Below are 24,289 nucleotides of genomic sequence, written 5' to 3'. Positions count from 1 at the left end.
AACCCTCAGCAAGCCACCGTAGTGGAGCGCCCATATAAGTTATAAGTATTAATTTATAACCTACTGATGTAGTGAAGAAAAGAAGAAGGGGAGAAAGTAAAGGGAAGAGAGGAAGTTTAAGTAGGGGAGAGAAAAAAAATTATTGTGGGACCGAGCTAATGGGGGGAGCTAAGGCCGGGTTGGGGTTAGAGTGTAAACGTGACCTGCGGTGGGGGCATGTGACTGACTATTAGGTAATAAGGTGAACGGGATCGACGCGGTACCGGTAGATCTCTACGTCGTCAAAGGAGAGAACTTCCTCCGACTCGGTCTGTGGATTTGGATCTTGAGCCTCGTCTCTCTCTTTCTTATCTTGTCTGATTGCTTATGCAATTCCAACTCCAACTCCAACTCCAAGTCCAAGTGCGGCTCGTTCAATCGAATCTTGCTCGAACTTTGCCTCGAAAGTTCCTGCATCTATCAATCTATCAATCTGTCGGTCTGTCGGTTTGTCGGTCTGTCGGTGTACGGTCCTCAAGCCTGGCCACTCGTGCTCCTGCACGTACGTGCACTCGCGTCTCCTAAGTTTCAACGGTCACAGCTGCAGAACACATACATACAAGCGTTTATACATTTCTACCGGCCTATCCTCCTCTTCTGAGTCGTCGGAACTGGCATGCATGCAGGCATGCCGCAGTATCACTTTACAGCCGTCACGTTCGGCGTCAAAGAGTTTCTAGCTCGCTCGTGCTTTCAGAAGTAGCCCTTTGTCCACGCGCTTTTCTCTCCAGTAGCGGATATGGAAAATGGACCATGGACCATGGACCATGAACGGGCGAGCAAAGGGTCAAAGACTTGGAACCGGCCTGGGTGGGGTTCTGCGAGCGTCAACTTGGTCCGCTTTCGCCCCCATCCAGCCCGAGACCATGACGCCCTCACCCCTTATCCATCACTCATCGCTCATCACCAAGATGGGATAACTAGCAAATGTTCTTTTACCATGCACCAACATGCATGATATAGCGAGCGTGTTCATTTTTATATAATCGCTTCTTGTCCTTACCTGCTCTTTCTTAAAAATCTTGGCTGGTGGTATTCTTCCACTTTCTTTCTTTGGATAGTCGGCCAGTCTCATGTTATGAACCCTTGACGGGATCTATCTCTACGACCTCTTCCTCGTTATGTCTCCTGGCAACGGTCAGATGCCACTTGTGGCTCCCTCTTTATCGAGAGAGAGCAAGGTGACCATCGAGCATCAACATAGTGTTGACCTCGCTTCGAGTCCGCCATACCCAGCTGCGAGTCCAATCTCCCCCAGGATCTCCAAACATCCTCATGAGAAGCAAATTCGCTATCCAGGAGGCGATCTTCTTCCAGTCGAGGAGTCAGCTGAAGCGCGGCTAGAGCGGCTCGGAAGACAGAGACCGGAAGTTTTCGACTCGGTATGGGCTGAAGTTGGATTTGTCTTCTCGATATCCATGTCACAGGTTCTCACGGTAAAATCCCCTCTTCTGATATCCGAGCGAGTGCTGACCTAAGCAGGAGTACTTTGTCTCCGGGTTCACAGTCATCCTGCCAACTGTAGTTCAGGACTTGAACATCACAGTTGCCTCGTCGACATGGCCTGCAAGTGCCTTTTCTCTAGCAGTTGCCAGCTTTCTCTTGATTTTTGGCCGACTAGCCGACATGTATGGAGGCTTTCCGGTCTATGTTGCCGGCTTCACTTGGTTGACCCTGTGGAGCCTGATTGCTGGCTTCGCTACGAACGACACCATGTTGAACTTCTGTCGGGCATTGCAAGGGCTCGGGCCCGCGGCCTACCTGCCATCCTCGATGATGATCCTCGGTACAATCTATCGTCCAGGTCCAAGGAAAAACCTCGTCTTCAGCATCTACGGAGCTTGCGCTGCAGGTGGCTTTTTCGTCGGCATCTTCTTCGCAGGCCTCACAGCAGAATACACCACGTGGGGCTGGTACTTCTGGATCGGTACTGTCCTCTCAGCCATCACAGCAGTAACTTCCTACATCACCATCCCCTCCGACATGGCCGAAAAGCGCAACTCTCCCGTGAAAGTCAAGATGGACTGGCTAGGAGCAGTAATTATAGCCTGCGGCCTCATCCTCTTCACATACGCCATCATCGACAGCTCGCACGCTCCCCAGAAATGGAAGACACCGTACATCTACGCCCTCTTCATCATCGGATCTCTCCTGCTCATAGCTGGCGCGTACGTCGAAGCCTTCATTGCCAAAGAACCGCTTCTACCAGCCTCCCTCTTCAAAGTCCCATGCATGCCCGCCTTAGTCGTCGCATTATTCTTCACCTACGGTTCCCTCGGTGTCTTCCTCCTGTACGCAACATTCTACATGGAAAAAGTGATGGGCGCCTCCCCCCTCCAGGTCGTCGCCTGGTACGTGCCAATGGCTCTGGGAGGATGTCTCATAGCCACCTTTGGCGGGTTCATCATGCACCTCGTCCCCGGCACCGCCCTTGTCACCATGTCCGGCGTGTCCTGGATTATCGCCCCCCTCCTCCTCGCCATCGCCCCCCAAGGCGCAAATTATTGGGCATACATATTCCCGTCCATGATCTGTGCCACGATGGGCATCGACATCACATTCAACGTCGCTAATATCTTCATCACCACCTCTCTCCCCAGGAAGCAGCAAGGGCTGGCCGGATCGGTCATCATGCTGCTGCTGCATCTGGGCATCGCGGTGTGCTTGGGCTTCGCCGACATTGTCAACACGTACACGGTCGAGCGGCTGGGCATGAGGGAGAGTTACCAGGCGGTGTTCTGGTTCGAGGTTGCGTGCGCGGGAGCCGCGTTGCTGATCCTGGTGTTTTTTGTGCAGATTAGCAAGGCGGGGAGTGAGTTGACTGTGGACGAGAGGCAGGAGATGGAGAGGGAGAGGGAGAGGGAGAGTGATGCTGTTTATGGTGCGGAAGAGAAGAAGGAGGAGAGCAGGCTCGGAACTCCGCAGTGATGTGTTTGAGGCAAGGCAAGGCAAGGCAAGGCTTGAATGTTGCGCATTTTGAGGAAGAAGAAAAATAGACCATGTGCGAGACTGGGAGTTGATATAGAGAGATACCCAATGATGAATGAGAGGTAGTCTGCTACAGCTCTATGATTTGTAGGCCTGTACAGATAGATCTGTGAGAGTGTGTTTTCTCCCTGCTTCAACTTGTCTTTTTTACCCTTTTTTTTATTTCTTTCCCTCTCTCTCTCTCTCAGCATAGCCTACCCATACCTCCACGCATACATACTACACACCAACCAGCCCCCCTCCCCCCACCTCTTCCCCTCAGCCGCAGGTGACCCAAAGCCCTCTCTCTCTCGCAATCTCTAGCAATCCATCGAGCACACCGCAAACCCCCACACTTTCTTTTTTCCATTGTCCCTTTCTCTTTCTTTCTTTCTCTTTCTCTTTCTTTCTCTGTCTCTTTCATCCCGCGCCGGTGCAGGTGCAGGCGCAGATTGCAGTCGTGTGTCTGTCTGTCTCTGTCTGTCTCTTTTTCTTTTCCGCTAGGAGCGCCGGGAGCGCTAGGAGAATTTGGAATTGGGTTTGGAATTGGGTTTGCAGGTTTGGGTTTTGGGATTGGGTTTGGATTTGGATTTGGATGAGGGTTTGGGATCGGGAGTGGGATTGGATTGGATTGGGTTTGGGATTGGGTTTGGGTTTGCAGGTTTTTTTTTTTTTAAGAAAAAAAAAAGTAGAAAGTACTACGTAGAAAGTACGTAGTAGAAAGTTGGAGGGGGAGAGGAGGTGGGGGAGAGGGGAAGGGAGGGGGAAGGGAAAGATGAGGTACATGTTGATTGATTGATTTGATTTGATTTGATTGATTGAGAGATTGGCATCCGCGCGCGGGTCTGCGCTGGAGCTGGGTAGCGGGTAGGTAGGTAGTATGTAGGTAGGTATGTAGGTATGTAAGTATGTAGGTAGGTAAGTAGCTGGGCGAGCAGATTGGCTTGGGATGGAGTGGGATTGTTGGGGATTATTGAGATTAGATAAATGACGCGGTTGAGGTTGAGGTCGGTGAGGTCGAATTTGAGATGTGTGTTTGGGGGGGTTTGGATGGCTTGGATGGGGAAGGGCGATGGAGAGGTGGCTGAGGGAGGGAGTAGTAGGAGGAGGAGGAGGAGGAGGAGTATTCTTTCAAAGGTCAGCCGCCGTCGAGTCCTGTGACCCTCCTCCCGAAAGGGTATCTATGTATGTATATATATAAACGTGTGCAGCTAGCTAGCTTTCTAGCTTTCTAAATACATACATAGATGGAAACTCTGGAAGAGACGAGATGCGTGTAGAGAAAGAGAGAGAGAGAGAGAGAGAGAGCATAAGAGCAGCAAATCGAGAGTCGAACCGTTCAAGCCAGTACGGAACAGCAGCGTTGTCGTTTCTTCCTGGTGAAGACAGTGTTTGCGTAAGGAATAAGGAACAAAGAATAAATAAAGCAGCTCTCGAGCGACTAGGTAGTTAGTTTGCAAAGGGGATAGAGAGAGACCGAAGTCGGTAAGTGTCAGTCAGTAAGTAGTGATTTGCTCTGCTCGAGCAGAGTGAGCAGGCCAGGCCAGGCCAGGCACGCGCAAAAGTGACCTACTTCTTTTCTCTTTTCTCCCCCCCGTGACAGAGCGAGCAACTAACTCACTCAGGAGGCTCGCTTAAGGGAAAGTGAAAAGTACAAAAGCGAGCAGATAAACAAATAGAGAACTCCAAGAATCACCACCCTATTGTACATGCCTACTTGCGATGGCTTAGGGCGTATCGATCTCGTACATCGGTACGCTATCGAGACGGGATAGTTCAATCCTATCCTACCCTAGAATCTAAGACGGCGGGTTTTGGAACCGAACTAGCTCACTCCGTGATAGATAGACTTCCAGGAAAGCCTAGAAATAGAAATCGGTTGGTTGGCGAGGCTTCGAGGGGAGGGAGCGCAGGTAGGTAGGGAAGGTAGGTAGGTTAGGTCAGCGCCTCTCTCTCGTTCTCTCGTGATTTAGAAGGCGGAAAGAAGAGGTTGTTGGATATCTCTAGGCTATCGATTTGAATGATCGAATGATCGTCAAGCCCTTTCTTTTGCAAGCCCTTTTGCCAAAGGATGACGACGGGCACCGAGGGTTTTCGTCTTGAAGGCAAGAGTAGGTAGGTTGCTTTAGCTAGTGTCTCCGTGGGCAGTCACTTGCTTGCGGTGGTTACCAAGAGAAATCTCCGTGAAGAGTGCGGATGGCGAGGAGTTAGTCTATATATGAAGGAGTCGATCGAATAGCGTGCTCTAAAGCCTTCCATGCTCCGATTGCCTCCGCGTCGAAAACGTGGGATTGGTTATTGACCGCGACTTTACCAGTGGCGGGCGACCTTTGCTTGTCCTTTGTAGATGGCGCATCCGTAGCCGACATGCTTGTGCCCATCCTTATACTGCTCTGACCCGTTTGGAAAGAGGGTTACGTCGCGATCGGTGAGCTTGTTCCACCACTCTGTGAAGGCCTTGGCTGCCACTTAAGGAAAGCTGGCCCACCAGCACCTTCTGGTCAGTTTCGAGGATGAAAAGAACTCCGTACAGCTCGCTTCTCATCTTTTCCATCGCTTAGAGGCCTCTCCGGCACTCCCGTTTGGTAGCGTCGTATTTGGTCTCGGCAAGGGTCCAAAGGCCGCTCTCAAACCTCGCTGGATGACGCTTCTTTTCGACGTCCTCTTGTTGCAGGACTGCTCCTCATACTCTCAGGCAGGCGTCCACTGTGAGTATGATTTTATCTTCTTCGGGTCCGTAGTCAACTTTGATCAAGGCAGGCGCCGAGAGCAAGGCCTCCTTGAGCAATTGCATTGCCTTTTGTTGGGATTCCATTTTGACTCCTTTTTTCATTGTAGCGTAGATCGAGGCCGCAATAGTAGAGAAGTTTTTGATCCAGATCCTAGAGTACATCGCGATTCCGATGAAAGCGCAAGCTTCGGTAATATCATCGCACCTGGTCCACTCGAGGATTTTCTCTATTTTGGCTTTTTGAGCGTGGCGACCTTCGCTATCGGTTACGAATCCAACGATATTCAGACCTGGCATGCAGTATTGGGACTGAGTTCCAACGGTAGTACTAGCTCTTTCCAATCAAACTATTACCCTGTCAATATTCTGAATGTGTTCCAATACGAAGCGTCGGATTCCAGGCAAAACTTCCTCGTAGCTGTAAAAAGGCTTGGACCCTTTGACTCTAACGTCGTCCATATAAGGAAGGCACACGTCAGGAAATATCTACAAGGATCTTGTAGATGACTCTCACGAACTAAGCGATGGAACTGGTGGCTCTTATAGGTATCCGAGTCATCCGAAAAAGTCAGACTGGAGTTTGAATTGCGATCATATCCCTGGATTCTGCGTCCAAGAGGAATAAATCGTAGCTTAAAAGTGAGACCTCACGACGAGATATAATCGCAGCGAGGTACAGTTACCACGGGAGATCACACCGCGGGACGAGATAGATCTGCTGGACTAGACATACTCAAGTAAGTATGAAGAGGTACGTACGTACATAGTCCCGGAGAGAAAATCATAGGACTGCTTGTAAGATGGAAACAGGGCTCTGCGCATCGGCTCGCTCGCAGACGCAGTCGTCAAAGACTTCATTCGTCCCTCTCCGCCATCACCGCTGTCTCAACCCCTTCCCTCTGTCCACTCAGTCCCTCTACCCTTTCATACCATCCATCTCATCACCCGCATCATGAGCTCGCATTGCTCATGATCTTGAAATGTTGTCGGTGGCCTGCGGTACTCTTGGTGTAAGCCGCAGGAGCTTTCCGTTGTTCCGTCCGGGCATAACGAGAGCTATTCATCATTGCTTTGCTCGCTATCCTTAAGGGAACATTGCGGTGCCCCTGGTATAAGCCGCAAGCGCTTTGCGAGCCTCTTTGCGACGGAGGCTTGCTCTAGCAGTTCCATCTCGGGGTATAATCTTCCGTGGTAATTATACCTCGTTGCAGGCCTCGTCGTAAGGTCTCAGCTTTCTTTACTGGTCCCTTTCCGAACGGAGACATACCAGTTTCCTTATCCTGCTTCTGTCACTGGAGACTGAATTTAATATGTTGGTGGTTATCATCGAAGAAAGAAAGGACCGAACATATCGCCATCCTTGTAAAAGAGTAGCGCGTCCAGGTTGTATCAGGGGGGGTTTTTTTTTTTCAGGCACACGTGCTACCACTCTACCAGGTTTTTTCCAGCCGGTACGTGTTGCCAGGCTTCACTTATTGCGGCCATTATCTCCGCGAAGGAGTCTATTCCAGATACGCGTCGGTCTCTATATATGTATATAGCGAGCTAAAGGACCCAGTTTGTATACGTACGCAGAATAGCGGCAGCCGCCGTAGGGCACATTCGTGTGATCCCTTTCTTCGACCACGGCCTACAAGAGAGATCTGCCATCTGCTCTCTGCCACCTGCTCGTCGCTTCGATCCGGAATGCGGCTATACCCCTCAGCAGCCGCGGGTTTTGCTTCTGGACATGCTGACAGGTGCATGATATAGCAACTGTTTCAAAGCGCTGGCTACTTGTCTTCTTAGCACCAGCTTTAGAAATGGCTGCGGAGGATGAGGGAAATCTATCTTAGCTATCGAGAATACTGGTGAGTGTATGCAGTCTCTTCGCTCAGCCTTTAAAACTGATACTCAGAGTCCATTGGGTGCTTAAGCAAAACATTCAGAAGCAGCAGGGTACCTTTCTTGTACCGTTTTTCCCAGCGTGTTGTAGTGGCTCAAAGCTGTTTGTTCTCTTGCATACCAGTGCGGGAGATTCTTGCCTTGTAATAGGAGGATATCATCCACGATGAAAAGATCGCAAGTTGCGGATCTGCAGAAGTTTTATAGCATCATGCTTTCCTTGTTGACTTCTTTTCGCTTCGGCACACTTCAGATACTGGTCAGATCCAGCGACAATGCGATCTCTTCAACTCCGATACCTGTCTCCAAGACTTGCGCACTTCGTCTAGCAGGTCGAATCTCCTATCCCCAAGATCATCCGATCTGGTAACAGTCTCTAGACTACATGACATAGCATTATAGAATACCGCCGGCTGGCAGGTCGGTCCTCTTGTGGCACGAGATGGCATGGAAAATACTTGACTGGAGAGTACTAGTGAGAGCCTGCTCATTACCCGAGTTCCTTCATGAGTTCTCATCCCGACTTCTATCAAATTTTTTTTTGTAGCGATCTAATTCGTCAAGCTTAGGCCCGAGCTAGCGACGATTTCAAAATCGATTTTCCGTATAATCCAGCGCCTTGGAGATGCATACGACAGGCTGCTCGTGATTAGCATTGCCAAGGCATTGATGGATATACGGACTACGGAGTTCGATTCTCCATCTCGGCGAGGAGTTTGTTTCGAAGGGCTCTTGTCATGCCTCTACTCGGACTCCGTAAACATTTTTTTTTTAATTCCGTCCTTGAGAGTTTGGAGTCTGTAACATGCATGTGCAGACAGTACTTATCCGCAAAACCTTGGGTTGGCGGATCAGGTTCGCCTATCGCATACGGCATGTTCGGACGTAGAGCCGACCGGATCAAGCTTCGAAATACGGAATAACGGCGAGGCGAAAGAAGGTGGTGAAAGACAATCGTGCTTCCGGCTCTGATTTTCAATGCCCCGATGCCATGCCCTGGTATACTTTTACCCTGGGAAGTAACGCGCTGATTCCGACGGAGGACCCCCATTATTTATGCTGTACATGTACTACTACGTACTACGTACCACGGTACAGGCCTAAGTATTACCCCTCGAGGGTGCCTTAAAAGTTTAGTTTCCACTTTAAACCCCCTGTTTTCCCTACCCTCGAGGGGTAATACTTACGCCTGCGACGTAGTATGTCCTGCTCTGCATACTACGTAGTATATTTCCTACTCCATAGAACTAGTGGACTTTCCTTAAGTACACGCTCGATGCCTCAATCAAGATCAGATATCTCTCGCTAGCCAGGGACGTTAGCATATACCTATCCAACTTCCATTGGAATCCGCCTTAACAATCTTCACTTGATTGAAGTCAGGAGATACACACTACTTTCTCTGTCTTGCAAGATATACAGGCATGTACTCTATGCATGCAGTCTTCTCTTCCGCTTGCTCTTCATACTAAGTTGTCTACGGACTTTTATCAATCGATTTAGACTTTGCCCATTCATGCAAAGGAGGAAACCCGTTTTGCTTGACCTTTTCAGACTTTGCCCTGCAGCGAAGACTGCAACATCATACTACGTATTACCGCTTGCAACTAGGCCGACAGACTATTTGAAAGACGAGATGCCAGATCTTGTCAAGTTGCACCGGCGACAACCTCTCGGCCAAGCATCACCAGCTCAAGTCAAACTCTAACCATCTCTACGTCGAGTGTTTGATAAGACCCTTGATCGTGCATGCACCAAACCTGTGTCTATTACCGTCACCCCCACGCGCATCGTGAAGTACTACGTACTAGGTAGTAGTACTATACTTGGTAGTACAAAGTTCTCACTCGGTTTGCAATGATGGGTCGACGACTTTTTCTCCCCTGCTTCCAGCGTCCACCATCCAGCGTCCAGGGTCCGCTGCTCCATACTACCATATCCGTAAGACGGGGAGACATGAACCACGATTGTACACATCCGCACATTCCTCTTCTCCTACGACGTATCAGATCTCTTCAGCACCCAATTGCACCCCGCGGAGATGGACAGATGGAGGACGAGATCCGAAGTCGGGTTTCCATAGTGGTTCGGAGGCCTTCAGAGGCCCGCTCCGCTGCGCGCAACCGCCTTGATGTAAGCCTCCCCTCTCCTCCTCAGACCCTTGGCCGCCATCGATATCGAAAACTTCATCGCAACTTACCTCTCTACTTCGTATTCCCACTTCTCATGACTCAATTGATCGAGATAAGCGTCCAGTCGGCTGCCGTACGGAGTCTCGTACTGTATCATCATAAAACCCCCACCAAGCACACGATGCGTCGCCCCCAAAGACGTCCGACCCTGTTATTACTACGTACGTCCGGCACTTGCAATAAATATGCAAGAGTCCCCCAGCCGTGGAGCTGATATCTCGGCCACCTCTATAACGGGTCGAGTAACGTTGCAAGCGCCTGCAACTGTATCTCCTGCATATCATCAGCCAGCCGGCTAGCGGTCCGTCTACCTACCTACTCCCTCTCACACTCCACCACGATCAAGTTGTCCTATACGCCGAGAAAGACACCGTCGATTCGCACGTTCACCCAACGGGCCTCTTGCGCTGCAGAACGCCTCTTCTTCTCTATGCGTCCATCATCCCAACTAGAATCTTGGGCCGTTTGTGATACATCTGATATCACAAGCTGCTCTCTGCTCTCTAGACCAGACACGCCCTGTCTGGTCTCCGTATCTCAGCAACACCCACAGTTGCCGTACCTACCCCAGCTCGAGCCGCCGTTCCGTTCTCCAGTCTCGCTCTGCCCTCCCCCATCACACCTCGCGTCGCACAACATATCCTGTTGAAAGCTTGTTTCCGTCCGCCGATAATCATCACCCACTCCCCTCCGTATGCAGCGTCGCGCGTACGACCAGACCATGCATGCACGTCGTCCAGCCCGGCCCGGTATGGTTTTGCAAACAAACACCCCGATCAAGAGAAGCGAGCCAGCCGGGTGGCGGAGGCCGCGGTATACTGACGCAGTAGAGATATCGTGACAGAGTAAAGTATCCCGGTACCCAGTAAACAACATCTACTCCGTACGTAGGTATCCTGCTGCTGCAGCACAGCTTCCTTTTGCCCCCCTCCCCCCACCCCCTCTTCTATCACACACAAAGCCAAGAAGAAAAAAGAAAAAAAAAGTAAAAGAAAAAGAAAAAAAAAAAGCGAAAAAAAATAATAAATTCTTGGTAAACATCCCCCCCTCCATACTTCCATACTTCCATACTGCCATACTCCCATCCTCCCATCCTCCATACATCCAAATTTCTAGTTAGCAAGCAAGCAAGCAAGCAAGCAAGCAAAGAAAGAGAGCAAGAGAGCTAGGCGACTCACCTCACCTCACCATGAACGAATGACACACGGCCCCCTTTCCAATCCCGCTTCCCAGGCACGGGAAGTAGATATTCCCCTCGTAGATTTACCTAAACAGACAGACAGACAGACAGACAGACAGATAGATAGACAGATCGATAGACAGATCGATACATCCACAGTAGAACACCCACCCACCGCAACGCAAAACGCAGAACGCGAACGAGCCGCACCTCCAACCTCCGAGCGGGAGACCCACCCAGGGATTTTCCTCGTCCCGGAACCGGACCTGCACCGGACTAGGTAGGTGAACACGAGGACGGACGAGGCGAGATGCACTCGCCAGAGGGCTGGAGGCCTCCTCCGCGAGGGAAGAGATGAAGAAGGAGGAGGAATGGGATAGGAGAGGAGTGTATGGCGTCGGTTGTTTTTTTTTTTTTTTTTTTTTTTTTTTTTTTCGGGGTCGGGTATTTACCTAGCTACCTACCTACCTACCTATCGATTCGAATCGAATACTCGGTATACCTAGCCCACTTGCGACTGTAGTGTAGTGTAGAGTAGAGTAGTGACTGTTCGGTCTGCTCCAGAGCCCGCACGATAGATGGATATATGGATATATGGATGGATGGATGGATGGATGGATGCACCTGCTGTGGGTAGTGCAGGACCCCTACGGAGGAGGGAGGGACAGACGTGAATGAGGGGGCGTGTGCCTGCTAGCTGCACTGCTGGGTAAGTACCCTCGCTCTTACTCGATGCGGGCGGACGGGCGAGGGAGTTGGATCTTTGGTTGACGTTGGGAGTTCTGTGCTGTGAGAGAGGGCTCGTGGGCTTTGAAATTCGACGGGGAAATGGGGGGGGGGGGGGGGAGGGACGGATGGTCGTCGTGGATGGTGATTGGGTTGTAGGCGGCACTGTCGCGCAAGGGATTGGTTTACTCTGTGGAGAGATGGATAGAGAGGAGTTTCCTCCGTAAGGGGCGAGGAGAGGAAGAGAGGAGAAGAGAGAGCTAGAGAAGATGTATTGGTGTAGGTGGGTATGTGTATGTGTATTTACATCTTGTCATGTGTAGAGAAGATGTATGTATGTATGTATGTATGTTTACACAGATAGATAATATCCTATCCGTTTGCCTTTCAGAAAGATGTATATACCGGTATATATATCTTCTCCTTTGACCTGCAACATTCAACCACAAAACAAAAAACAGTAACGACCAACGAAATATGTGTATATATATGCATCATGTACCCAATCCCTCGTTTTTCTAACGAAAAAGAAAGAGAAAGAAAAAAAAAAAAAAAACGTTCGCACATATATCCACAAGACACCCGAAGATTTTATCCCCAATCCATAAATACAGATCAAGTTTCCCTCCCCTCCTCTCTTCTCCTTTCTCTATTTTCTTCCTTCCTTCCTCATCTTCCCAGCTGTACACCCAAGCAGGGGAGAGAAAAGAACAGAAAAGCAAAAGAAGAGAAGGTATAGAAACACAAACACCCCTCAGTTTCACATCCAAAACCAAGCCCAAACCCAGCCTGGTACCAATACCAATACCGATACCAGTAAACCAATCGTATCTCTTAAACCCCCCGACCATTCCCCCCACCCCCAACTCCCCCAACCCCCAAAATTCCAAAAGAGAGTGTGAAAGAAAAGAGGGGGGGAGCAGAAGAGACAAACCCCGTCGTTCATTCAATCAAGCCCCTCCCCCCCCTAAAGCGATCAACCAGCCGCCCCGTTTTTACCTTGCTCCTGACCTGACCGAACCCCAAGGAGAGTTTCTTTTTCTTTCTTTTAAGAAAAAAACAATAGACTAGAAATTTGATGTAAGATGGTGTGGTTTGGTGTGGTAAGGTAGTGGTATGGTGTGGTATATACAGTCCCCGCCGGTTGATGTTGGAGGAGGATAAGAATGGTGGGGGAAAGAAGACGCGGAGGTAGGTGCGTGCGTGGGTGCGTGTAGAACGGTACGGTACAGGTCGAAGTGAAGAGGAGAGGAGCGGCGAGATGAGGTGAGGTGAAGCGTAGCGCGGCGTAGAGTAGCGAGGGAGTGAGGATAGAGGTGTATTTGTGTATATGTGGGTGCGTATGCGTATGCGTATGCGTGTGTATGTGTGTGTGTGTGTGTGTGTGTAAAGGCCGTATCTCGTAATGTGTGACTGAAAAACGTCGTCGTCGTCGGTCAAGTGGCAAACGTCGTCGTCGTCGTCGTCGTCGGTCATACAAGTGTATCGCGGCATAGAATCCAGCCGTCGCTCGGATATCGTAAGGGCATGTCGCAATGGGGGTCTCGATCGGCTCGGGGATATCTCGAACAGCCAAAGTTGTTGGCATGTTGTATATCATAATCGCTCGCGATCGCGCGCGCGCGCGCGAGAGAGTGGTCGGGGTTTCCATCCGTCTTCATCATCATCATCATCGTCATCATCATCATCGTCACGTCGCCAGGAAATCCATGTCCATCCCTTTGGCGATCGCCTGCCAGTCCCAGCTGCGCTCATCCCGCGCGTCCATCAGCCGCCACACCTCCTCCAGCACCAGCAGCGCCGTGTCCGTGTTCCGGTACTCCATGTACTGCTTGACGGTCCGGATAGCCGCGCGGATCGGCTCGCGCTGCCCCTCCTCGAAACACGCGCAGCCGATCACGAACGCCGGGGCCAGGATCAGCGTCTGGCTCGGGTCGCGCGGGCCGAAGCTGGCGAGGAGCTCGATGCCGGCGTTGACGGCCGACGTGATGCGCTCGTCGGGCTTCCAGCCCGTGATCTGCGGCGGGAAGACGCTCCGCCAGAGGTAGATCCACATCATCTGGCGGTACAGCAGGCCGGCGTTGTCGCGGGCGTCGCCGGCGGGCCAGGCGGGCGTCCATTCGCGGATGCCGGCGTCGATCTCGGCGGCGGCGTGCAGGCTCGCGTAGTCGAGGACCGGCTCGATGCCGTGGTCGAGGTTGTGCCGGATCTGGTTCCGGATGTTGGTGATCTTGGACATGTAGAGGAAGAGGCCGTCGAAGACGCCGAGCATGCGCACCGCCGACGGCTGCACCATCGTGGAGGGCAGGTTGAAGTCGTCGGGGAAGGCGTCCTGCTGCCCGCTGTCGCCCGGGTAGTGGATCAGCTGGTCGCACTGGATGTGGTACTGGAAGAACTCGTGGATGAACTTCATGGGCTCGCCTTCGTCGGGGGGGTTCTCCTCGATCAGGCGCTGGTAGTGCTCGAGGTGGATGCGGTGCTGGCCCGTCGGTTCCGGGTTGGAGAGCGTTTCGAGCACGAGACAGAGCATCTGGGCGTACAGGGCCGGGGAGGGGGCCTTGGGCGTGCCGGCCGACTGGGCATCGGCTTGAGAACCGAGCATCTTGTTGATGGCGGCTTGCTGATGGAACAGGGAGCGTTCCTCCAGTGCTTGGACGTCGACGGATGGATGGTCGGCTAAGATTTGCCGACCATACGAGGAGCTGTAGTCGATGTGTTTGCTCGACAGCGCCAGGATCGAGTGCATCAGGCCCGAGTCCTGATGGGCCATGGGCAACAGAATGTTTCTGAAGGCGCTGTCCTGCTCCCCTTCCAGCGTGAAGATGATGCTCAGACGGGAGATGTAGTGGCTCAGGAAGATCCGATCCCCTTCCGTCTCCAGGCCGTTGATGAGGAAGGGCAGTTGCACGGTGGACAGAGTCATGCTGCTTGCCCGGCGTTGACGGGCTGTGAACCGGGTCAGTTCATCGAAGCCGTGCTGGTATGGCGAAGCTATCCTACCTTCTTCAGCTCTCTCTTTGCCACTCTTCCATATCGTCTTCTCCGGGTAGCCTTCACACTTGACCGAGTTCTTCTCGCAGTTCAGGCCTACGGCACGTTAGCACCACCCCCACCCGAGAGGACACACTTCCTCGACGTCCTCCACCTCCTCAACTTACAGCCAGGTTTCGTCTCGTCACACTTCTTCTTCCTCTTCCGACAGGTTATGCAGCCAGTTTTCGACCTTCCCTTGGACACTTTCGCGAGAGACTCCGGCGTCGGCTTGGGATGTTTCCGCGGGCGACCACGAGGTCTCTTGGCTTGGACCGTCGTGGACGGCGACTCTGGCGGCGCAATGCACTCTTTCACCGCCGGTAACGGCTCGAACTCCGTCATGTCCATATCCACCGCATCGTCTTCTATGGGCTCCAGCTTGGGCACCAGCAACAGCCCATCCTCCTCATCCCAGTTGAAGTCCGCCCGATCCTCTGCCCATTCCTCCACAAAACCCGACGAGCTCCATGGATCCGTCGTCGAGGAGCCGGCTGAAGTCGCCATAGTCAACGCCGAGGCGGAAGAGATCTCGGACCCGTCCATGCTCCTTCTTGAATCTACCAACGACGTCGAAATTTCCATCATGTGAAATGGCTCCGCGTAGGAGGTCTTCTCGATGTGAAGCCGGCGCTGGACGGGGACCCGGGAGTGGAATACGGCGGCGCTTCGTACGGGGTGTCGGGGTACCTCTTCAATGTCCTCTTCTGAACTCGGGGTGTTGATACTGAACGAGGAAATGTTTTGTGCTACCAACATACGGCTCTTCTGTTCCATCTTATCAGATGAGAGCCCTCTTTTTTTTCTTTCTTTTCTTCTTTTCTTTGCATTCAACACACGAGCACTAATGGTAGTGAATTACTGTATATCTGTACGTATATCCAGCATCCACATTTGCGAAGCGAGGCGACAAACGGCGGGGGGAAGCGAGAGAGCAGAAGCGAGGGCAAGAAGTCCCGACGTTCCAAGAGAAGGGTCGGGAGCTCACGATATGTATAGTTATTATACGCAAAGGTGGCCCGCTCACTCACTCGCTCCTCACGGCGGAGCAAATCGTTTGATTCAAACCTTCGGGGGGTGGAGGGTGGAGGGTGGAGGGTGGAGGGTGGAGGCCCTGGAGGGGGTGGAAGGGGTGGAACCTTGTCAGACAGGGCAGGGTTATAGGGTGACAGCAGCCCCAGCAAAAGGTTCAGCAGGGGCTACAGGTATTAAGGTGTTCAAGTGGCGTTCAGGCCGTGCACGGGGGATGGGGGATGGCCGCCCGAAAATCCCACTGGGTATGCCTTGGTTGGATATGTCTGACTGACTGTCTGTCTGTCGGTCTACCGGTAGTTGTATCTGTGTGTCTGTCTACCGGTATCTGTCTGTCTGACTGTCTGACTGACTATCTGATAGAGAGAATGTTCGGAAGACAAGGCAACGAAGAGAAGCGAGAAGCGAGAAGCGAAAAACAGTATGTACTGTATTGATCCGATCGAAAAAAAGAACAGGTCACACTCTTTTCACTCAGGCTTTGGCTGGCTCCGAAAAATGCAGCCTCGAGAAAAGATTCCATGCAATCAATGCAGGTCGCCTAGTCAGGGGAGGCTGCAAGAGATATGGGCTTTACGCAGGCCTTGCATACGCCCGGTGTCGTCCTCTTCTGTCCTCTGTATGGGCCAGCTCTGGTTTTGCTACTTATGCTAGTAGTAGTTGTACTCAAATACTACAACCACTACTACTGTAGTACTACCGCGTCCCTGAATCGTGGCTTAAGGGTAGCTAGCACTGGACCACTGAGACTCTGACGCCAAAACAGAGTTTCGGTCGGGTCTGGGACACGCGGAGGGGGCCGCAACGGGCATAGGCTGGGTGACCCGGCATAGGTATTACAATAGAAGTATATTTTGTCGTCTTCTCCCTTGCCGTCCGTACAGTCTACAGTACCTTGGCAAGGATGCTGTCCGCTGGCTCTGCCCTTGTCTTGTACTAGTAGTAGTACATACTGTAGTAGTACTACACTTATGGAAATGTGGGGGGAGTAAATAGGGTTTAGCCAGGCCAAGTCACAAATTATGCGGATTCGAGAGTGTGCGTAGCGCGTAGCAAATAGTAATAGTAGTAGTAGGTACGTAGTACATACTGTACTACGTACAACGCAGTAATACTAGTATAAATCAAATCAAAAAAAGGCCAACTGTTCAGCTCTTCTTTTCGTGTTTACCGAGTGCTGAACAGCGGAAGCTGGTTATAGCTGCTTGGAGCGGCGAAGAATGACATTCATTCTCTTGCGATCCCCCCTCCCCCCATTCCGCTCATCACCACCGTATTGTTTTGATAACGGTCGCCGTCCGTTAGAAGGAAGCAAAACGCCTAGCTCAATCGCAGACGGCTACCTACTAGTAGTAGTTTTCCACCCATATCCTCCCACATACGGTTACGGCACACATTCTCTCTCCCAGCATCTACTACTACTCCCAACTACTAGTCTAGCCAGCATGCGCCCATCGTTTGCACCTCTCTCCGCCACACCACCCGTTGGCAGCATCTCACCACCCACACCCGAACTCCACCGTCCCCCTCTTGTTGTCAGAGCCGACTTTGTCGTCTTCCGTGTGGCACATCCGCATTATATATTGTCTTGGTTGCTTGTTTTTTCCCTCTCTATCTTTTACCGGTATCTTGCTTCGAAGGAGAGACACATTGGGCAAAAGCCAACAAGCAAAAGAGGGAGCTGGGCTCAAACTCAGATCCCCCACTGCCCTTCCCAAACCTGCGACTACTCTGTGTTCCTCACGGTACCCACCCCCTTAGCGGGTCCATGATTCATGCATTTCGCCCTAGGCCCCGGCCTTGTGACCCGAAAGGGAAGAGAGGGGGGCAGGGGCAGGGGCAGCAGAGACGAGGAAAGGGGGGGGGGGGGGGGGGGGGGGGGGGGGGGGGGGTTAGGGAGGGCGATCACCCGAAGATGGGTGGGGGGTGGGTGGGGGTTATCGAGGGAAACCCAGGTTGGGCACTGGGAACCTGCGAAGCTACTCCACCGCACTGAGCCTTGGCCAAGGGGTGGGGGGTTAAGGTGTGGGAGGGAGAATTGAAAGGGTTTAAAGAGAGAGAGAGAGGGAAGGGGGGGTAAAAAAAAAAAAAAAAAAAAAAAAAAAGGCTAAATTAATTTGATGAAGGGAGGGCAGGGACTCGGAGGAAGATAAGCAGAGTTAATCCGCCGAAGTCTCGAACCTTCGCTACTTTTATTAGGAGCATCATGGGATTAAAGACGGGAGTCCGATGTCTCCGTGGCTCGTTTGGATGGCTGACTGGTCACTCTCCGTGTTGATTGACAGTCGATGTTTTTGTTGCAGGTTTAGCAATTTTAGCGAGCCTCGGTCAAGATCGGTTTGGGCGGGTCGATGGTGTCTACCTCTGTAGATGCGGCACGGAATCATTAGCAGCTATTCAAACACGTAGTACTTCGTAGTAGTCCTACCTACTACGTATATTCCAAAGGCATCTGCGGCATGGATAGAATAGATAGTCTCTATAACCCTTTTCTTGTTACGTACACTTTTGGTTCCTTATCCTGGCATACGAATCCGTCTCTGCTTATACAGGACGTAGTAGGTACGGACAATATACATATCCAGGCGGCCCCGATCCTCAACGCGACCTTCAACCACCACGATATCGAGACTTCACTCTATGTACTAGTACGGTACAGCTCCTCGTAACATCCGAACAGGTACCCACAGAAGTGCACGAGCCTCGCTTTCCTGGTGGCAGTATTCTTGGCCCCCCCAAAGCTCAGAGGAATCTTTCATGTCCCCGATATGAACGGCGAGAACCTTTTGGTTTCAAGAGAGGGAAAAAAATATATACACTTTTTCCCGGCCCCCTCACGATCGGGCACGCCCGTTCTCTTTCAGGGTCCTTCTACTCATTCGACTTTGACTTTACTGTATTTACTACGTACAACACCAAGCTTCGATCCACGACACCCTGTTCTCCTCCCCCCCTCTCCTTGAACCTTGAACCTACTCCCAGAGGGGCCCCGTAATGAGAAGACCGTAAGTCCGTGGGCAAACTCCACAGGATTTGACAACTATCGGGAGGAGGATGGGACCCATGGCCTGGCCGAGCTCATTTCTCGCAAGCCCTTCCCAAAGCAGGACGGCCGGTGGGTGATGGTAATTACGGAAAACCAGTCGCAAACCGGTCGTGAGTTGCCTCGCTTCGTTTCGTCTTTTCTCTCTTACCGAGGGGGAAACACGATTCGATTTCGCGTTGCGTGCGAGCTCTCTCCTCGCTTCCACCTTGCGGACTGTCGCGCGCGGAAAAAAAAAAAAAAAAAAAAAAAAAAAGGAAAAAGGAAAAAGAATAAGTGGAAGCAAAGGAAGCACACCCAAGGCGTCAATTGGTTCCGCACGGAGAGTAATGCACGACCAACGGGAATTCTGCAGCAAGCAAGGTTATGAAGCGGGAAGGCCAACAAAAATGCCCTCATAGACAACTAATTCCAACATCGCGCGACGTTTTTCGTCCCGAGAGCTGCGGGCGACCGACCGGGCGGCTGGGAAATTCTCTCTCTCTCTCTCTCTCTCTCTCTCCCCTGCCTCTGGGTTGGGCAATCGAACGACGGGAACGCCGCCGACGACGACGAGCACTATCTATACCTTGTTGAGTCTCATTATGCGCACAGTATTTGCATGCAAACCAATACCTCCCTCTGCGCCGAAGCCGCGGAGCAGCACTCGGGGCTCTACGTAAGAGAGAAACGGACTTTTTCGGATCCCGACGATCTCTCTCCATGATGACAAGTGATGATGAATCCCTCGCCTCTGCAATCTTTTTTTTTTTCATTCCTTCCCGGCCCAGCCATGTGCTCCATACAACCTAACCTACTCTACCTGCGTAGTACGTACGGATCTGGTCTCGCCTCCCGATGTTATCTCCGGGGGAGAGGGATCTCGACGCTTTGGCTCCTGTGCTGCCCTTGTTCTCCCCCGTTTCAGCACCAAAAATATACTCCGTTCTGTACGCACTACCTAGTAGTCCTACTACGGTACCGTCTGAGGATTGTTTTTCTGGTGGAGCCGCAGACGCCCGAATGATCCGTGGCTTACTTAGTAGTACTACTGCTGTACTTACTGTACTTAATTTTAGGACTTGTCAGATTTGTTCTTCTGGCGAGGGCATGGGGGTGAGACGGGGTGCATCAGTCAGGATACCCGGAGATGGGTCAGTCAAGATACATACCCCATGCGAATCTGGCACTCTGGCAATCTGGCATTCTACCACAGTACGTAGTAATCTAGCAATCTAGCCATCTAGCAATCTAGCAATCTAGCAATCTAGCATTCTAGCATTTTAGCAATCTAGCAATCTAGAAATCTAGCAATCTAGAATTCTAGCATTCTAGCACTCTAGCACTCTAGCACTCTAGCACTCTAGAGCTCTAGCACTCTAGCACTCTAGCCCTCTAGCCCTCTAGCCCTCTAGCACTCTAGCCCCAAAGCCAGAGGAGGGATCCGCACCTTCCCGTTCTGATGAGCCCAACAGACGGATACTGCTCGGCTCGGCTCACGATCGCTTCTTCATTCTTTGCCTCGACCAACTGATCATTCAGCCGTGTCGATGATTCAGCCCAGGCACAGCCTTGAAGATGCAAGCGCGCGCAACACAGGAGCAGCAGCCTCACACATTCCTGCTGCACGAGTGATATAATCTATATCGTCTTCCAATTGTCGATCCACCCTACTTCGCGGTTTGTTTACGGGGTGGAGGGATATCCTAAGCGAGACGGACGGCACCAACCCCGGATGCAAGTGTTCCCTCTCCCCAGCACGGCTTTACGGTACAGAGTAGCTTCGTGTTTCCTGTTGTTGTTATTGCTGCTGCTGGCATGCTGCACCAAGACTCTGCCGCCAATCCGAGAGGCTCGTGGGTGGGTGAGCGTGAGCGGAAAAGGGAAATTTTGGATCGGCGCATTGCTTGCACGGACTACGTAGTAGTATCCAGATTCGATGATCCAAACAGCTTATTCTCCGGGCTTATGCAGCACATCTAATCCAACCGAACTCAAGCTGAACTAGGTCAAGCTTGCAGCGAAATCTTCCACTTCCTCAGGTTGATCTAGACCTGTCACCTGACTCAGCTCCCTTCTCACTCAGCTCCGCCAAGGTGCAACGCCTTGTGGTGCCACGCCGCGGTTCTGCAGGCACAGTTGGGGTCTACGACGCTCCGACGCGCCGACGCTCCGACTCTCCACCCTCTCTCTTCCCAACCCCATCCTCCGCTGGGATCTACGGTCAAAGCTCCTTGATATAAAAAAGAAGAAACGACCGGAGAAAACCCTCCGAACTCATTTCAAACGGGTGTCTAAACATCTCCCCCATCGACAAAGCAATATCTCGAGGAATGGATGGAAATCCCCCCATCTCAAGAAACCTACGTGCGCGAGTCGTCTAGTCCCAATTTTCTCCTGCAATCCTCCTTACTACGTATAGTACTAGAGTACCGTGGCTCTCCAGGCCCACCACACCTCGCGAAGAGTACCGGTATCCATGAATAACGCACCATTCACACCGTCGACGTTTCTGGAGCGTCCTCCTTCCTCCTGCAGGGGCGAGAGACGGCTGAAGAAAGCCGTGCATGAGATCAGCAAGGAGTGATCGCCGGGTCGATCATACTCCGTAACGCATTGCTTCTTCACCCTCGGAATCCTCCTCCTGGCCCTCTCGTCGCCAATCGTGACGCGTCTTCTTCTCTCGAAGCTTGACCGCCGAGACAGGAGGGCGATGGGCATCACGCGCGGGTCATCCCCCCCCCTCGCAGCCACACTACGGAAGAAACCCCTTTTTAGGGCTGCAGAGAACAGTTATTGGCCACGCGCCTCGCATTCCACCCACCGCCCATACATCCCATGAGCAAAAGAACGCCTTGAGAAGGACCTGCCAAGTTGGATGTGGAAATGCCCGATATCCAGGAATCCATTTGCTTGCTTCTCGACCGAGACATGTTCAGGTTTGCTGCAGAATAATACCAACCACACTCAAACCGTGCTAGTATCGAAGACCTCCGCAAAGATAATACGAAGAGGAGGAGAGTGAGACCCATGGATGGATGGGTAATATGCGAGCAGCAGCCGTGGATTGCAGCGATCTACGTAGCAGCGGTGGGTTTGCCACATGTCGACGACAAGAGGTGAATGAGAACCCTTGAAGCTGTTGCTAAGGCTGTAGCAGAACCTGGTACAGCTGATGGGGTCAGTAGCTTGCAGTAAGTAGTAATGACAGTAGTTGCAGTCCTCGTCACCGATGGTGGCTGCGACCCAATCCAAGCAAGCATCCCCGGGCTACCATGGACCACGGGGCGAGACCGGAGGAGGCTGCGTACTGCGTAAGTCACTTCCTTGGGACCGAGAGGCTGACCACCCATTCGCCGCTTCTCTCGTCGCAATTCCCCTGGCCTGGTGCTACATCCTGATCGAGATTCGTGTACCGCCAGGCTGCATTGAAAAGGCTGCATTGGAGGCTGCAACTTGTTTACTTCGCTTCGCCTTGTGGTAGGCGCTACCTAACCCAACCGCTCCATGAGAACTATTTCCAAAGAGGAAGTCATAACAGCCAACCATTCCGACATGTCAATCTCATGGAGGCCACACGAACTCGAGCTGTACGGTACAGTACGTACTCCAACAACAACAACAACAATCACATTCCCCAACCATGCTTGGGCACCCAAAACTCCGCCTCGGCCCTCGACCTCCATCGTCTGCTCTACGGAGCACCCCCTTTTCACCCCCTCGCTCACACCCACTCCTATCCTCCAGCAGCAATACCCAAACACCACCACCCAACACATGCCTGCATGACTGACCCATAAGCGACGCCTTCCTCCCCCCTCCTCCGTACATCTTTCATATGCATCCTCGTCACAGTCATCACGCCGGACCTACCTCCTCCATCTCCATGCTCATTTCCATCCCCGGTACGTACGTCTCCTCGCATCCAGCGCCGTACGTGCCGGCTCAGCACGCCGGACCTATCCCCGACCCCCCATCGGATTGAATAAACCGCATGAATCTCATCCCATCCCGCGTGCAGGTGCCGGTCGGCGCGCCGGACCTACCTCCATCTCCATGCGCCAGGCCCTACCGTGCCACGTTCTGCATGAGGCGGGGAAGTCTGTTCCCCACCAACAACTCCTGCACGGAGTACACTCATCACAGATCTGCACGGATGTATGTGTGTATGTTGACAGAAGATGGTACGAGCTGTCTAGGAGGAGATGAGATGCAAGCGGGCTCGCTGGTTCGTGAGTTGCGTGAGTTGTTAATGGATGGATGAATATGCGGAAGACATGGCAGGCTCAGCTACTCAGTACCTGGTTAGTTGACCAAGCATTTCCAGAGTAGAGCGCTAGGGACTCACTCCCTCACCCTGTTGACCATGATAGCATACACAGTTGCTGTACAACTACCACTCACACACGCTATTCTCGCACCCCCGTAATTCCAATAACGGTCCTCCCCGACGCGTCGCATCTTTCCCTCGCGGCGTGCATGTAAACCAGTAGGTGACGTGCAGTGATGGGCGTCTAGGTATGTGTATGTGTATGTATGAAGTGACCTACCTACCTGTATGCTACGTACCGGTATCTCACGCCCATGTCAAGCCAAGCTCGGTTCGATCAGATAAGAATTAAGCAGCTAGCTGCCTTACTAATCACTGATTATTTCGGCAAGTCAGCCTCTCTCTCTGCCTTCCTTATTCGGCGCTACCTTTTAGGGAACACCGCATCGAGCCGCAGGTACTTGCGGAGTTTGTAGTTTGTAGTCCGTATGTAGTCTTCTCAATGAGAGCTCTCCCTCCTCTCTGCTTTTGTCTTTTGTTTGGTTTTGGTGTTATCTGCTGGGATGGATGGATGGATGGATGGATGGATGGATAGATGGATAGTTGCAACTAGATACAACGACGGAATAGGTAGGTAGGTATGCGTCACGGTCACGGTCACGGCATCAAGACAGAGCAAGCTGTCCATCCATCCATCCATAAATCACCGCCTCCTTCATCAGATTCATCGAATTGTATTCCTGCAACGCACCTCACCTCACCTCACCTCACCTGCCCCCCCCTCAACATCCCCTTCATTCCACCTCGAAAAAGCCAAAAGACAAATGCGCAGCTGTTTACTAACCATCGCCGCATCATGCACCTCTCTCTCTCTAAAGCTACAACCGCTACTTTTTTTTTTTTTAAAAGAAAGGGGGGGGAGGATTTCAAAACCCCAAACCCATCAACCTCATCCCTCGAGCGAGAGATTACAAAAAGAAACAGAGAGGGAGTTATCCATCACGCACGCATCCACCCACCCACCCATCCACACACCCGTCCTATCTATCCTATCTATCTATCCATCCATCGCCGCGTAGTATCCCCACCCATATCTAGTCAGTCAGTCAGTCAGTCAGTCAGTCAGTCAGCCAGTCAGTCAGTCATCCCGCTTCTTCTCTGACCTGACCTGACCTGAGCTGAGCTGACCTGACAGAGCTATCTCATCTCCCCCCCA

The 24,289-nt window shown here is 52.0% G+C and overlaps 2 protein-coding genes across 2 annotated transcripts; one reads left to right on the top strand and one right to left on the bottom strand.

Moving 5' to 3' along the window:
• Positions 1 to 1,160: 1,160 nt before the first annotated feature.
• Positions 1,161 to 2,967, top strand: L3040_003878 (uncharacterized protein; the record flags this gene model as incomplete). Its single annotated transcript, XM_066156578.1, has 2 exons — positions 1,161 to 1,475; positions 1,522 to 2,967. 2 exons carry the CDS (start codon positions 1,161 to 1,163, stop codon positions 2,965 to 2,967), a joined length of 1,761 nt encoding a protein of 586 aa, XP_066012158.1.
• A 10,442-nt stretch (positions 2,968 to 13,409) lies between these two features.
• On the bottom strand, positions 13,410 to 15,526 carry L3040_003877 (uncharacterized protein; the record flags this gene model as incomplete). Its single annotated transcript, XM_007294946.2, has 3 exons — positions 13,410 to 14,665; positions 14,720 to 14,806; positions 14,878 to 15,526. 3 exons carry the CDS (start codon positions 15,524 to 15,526, stop codon positions 13,410 to 13,412), a joined length of 1,992 nt encoding a protein of 663 aa, XP_007295008.2.
• Between the last annotated feature and the right edge of the window lie 8,763 nt (positions 15,527 to 24,289).

The sequence above is a fragment of the Drepanopeziza brunnea genome (genome assembly GCF_022702325.1).
Source record: "Drepanopeziza brunnea f. sp. 'multigermtubi' strain 214-2 chromosome Unknown ctg5, whole genome shotgun sequence".
NCBI classification, from domain to species: Eukaryota; Fungi; Ascomycota; class Leotiomycetes; order Helotiales; family Drepanopezizaceae; genus Drepanopeziza; species Drepanopeziza brunnea.
The sequence above is the reverse complement of the archived record's forward strand: the minus strand, read 5'-3'. Positions and strand labels throughout refer to the sequence as shown.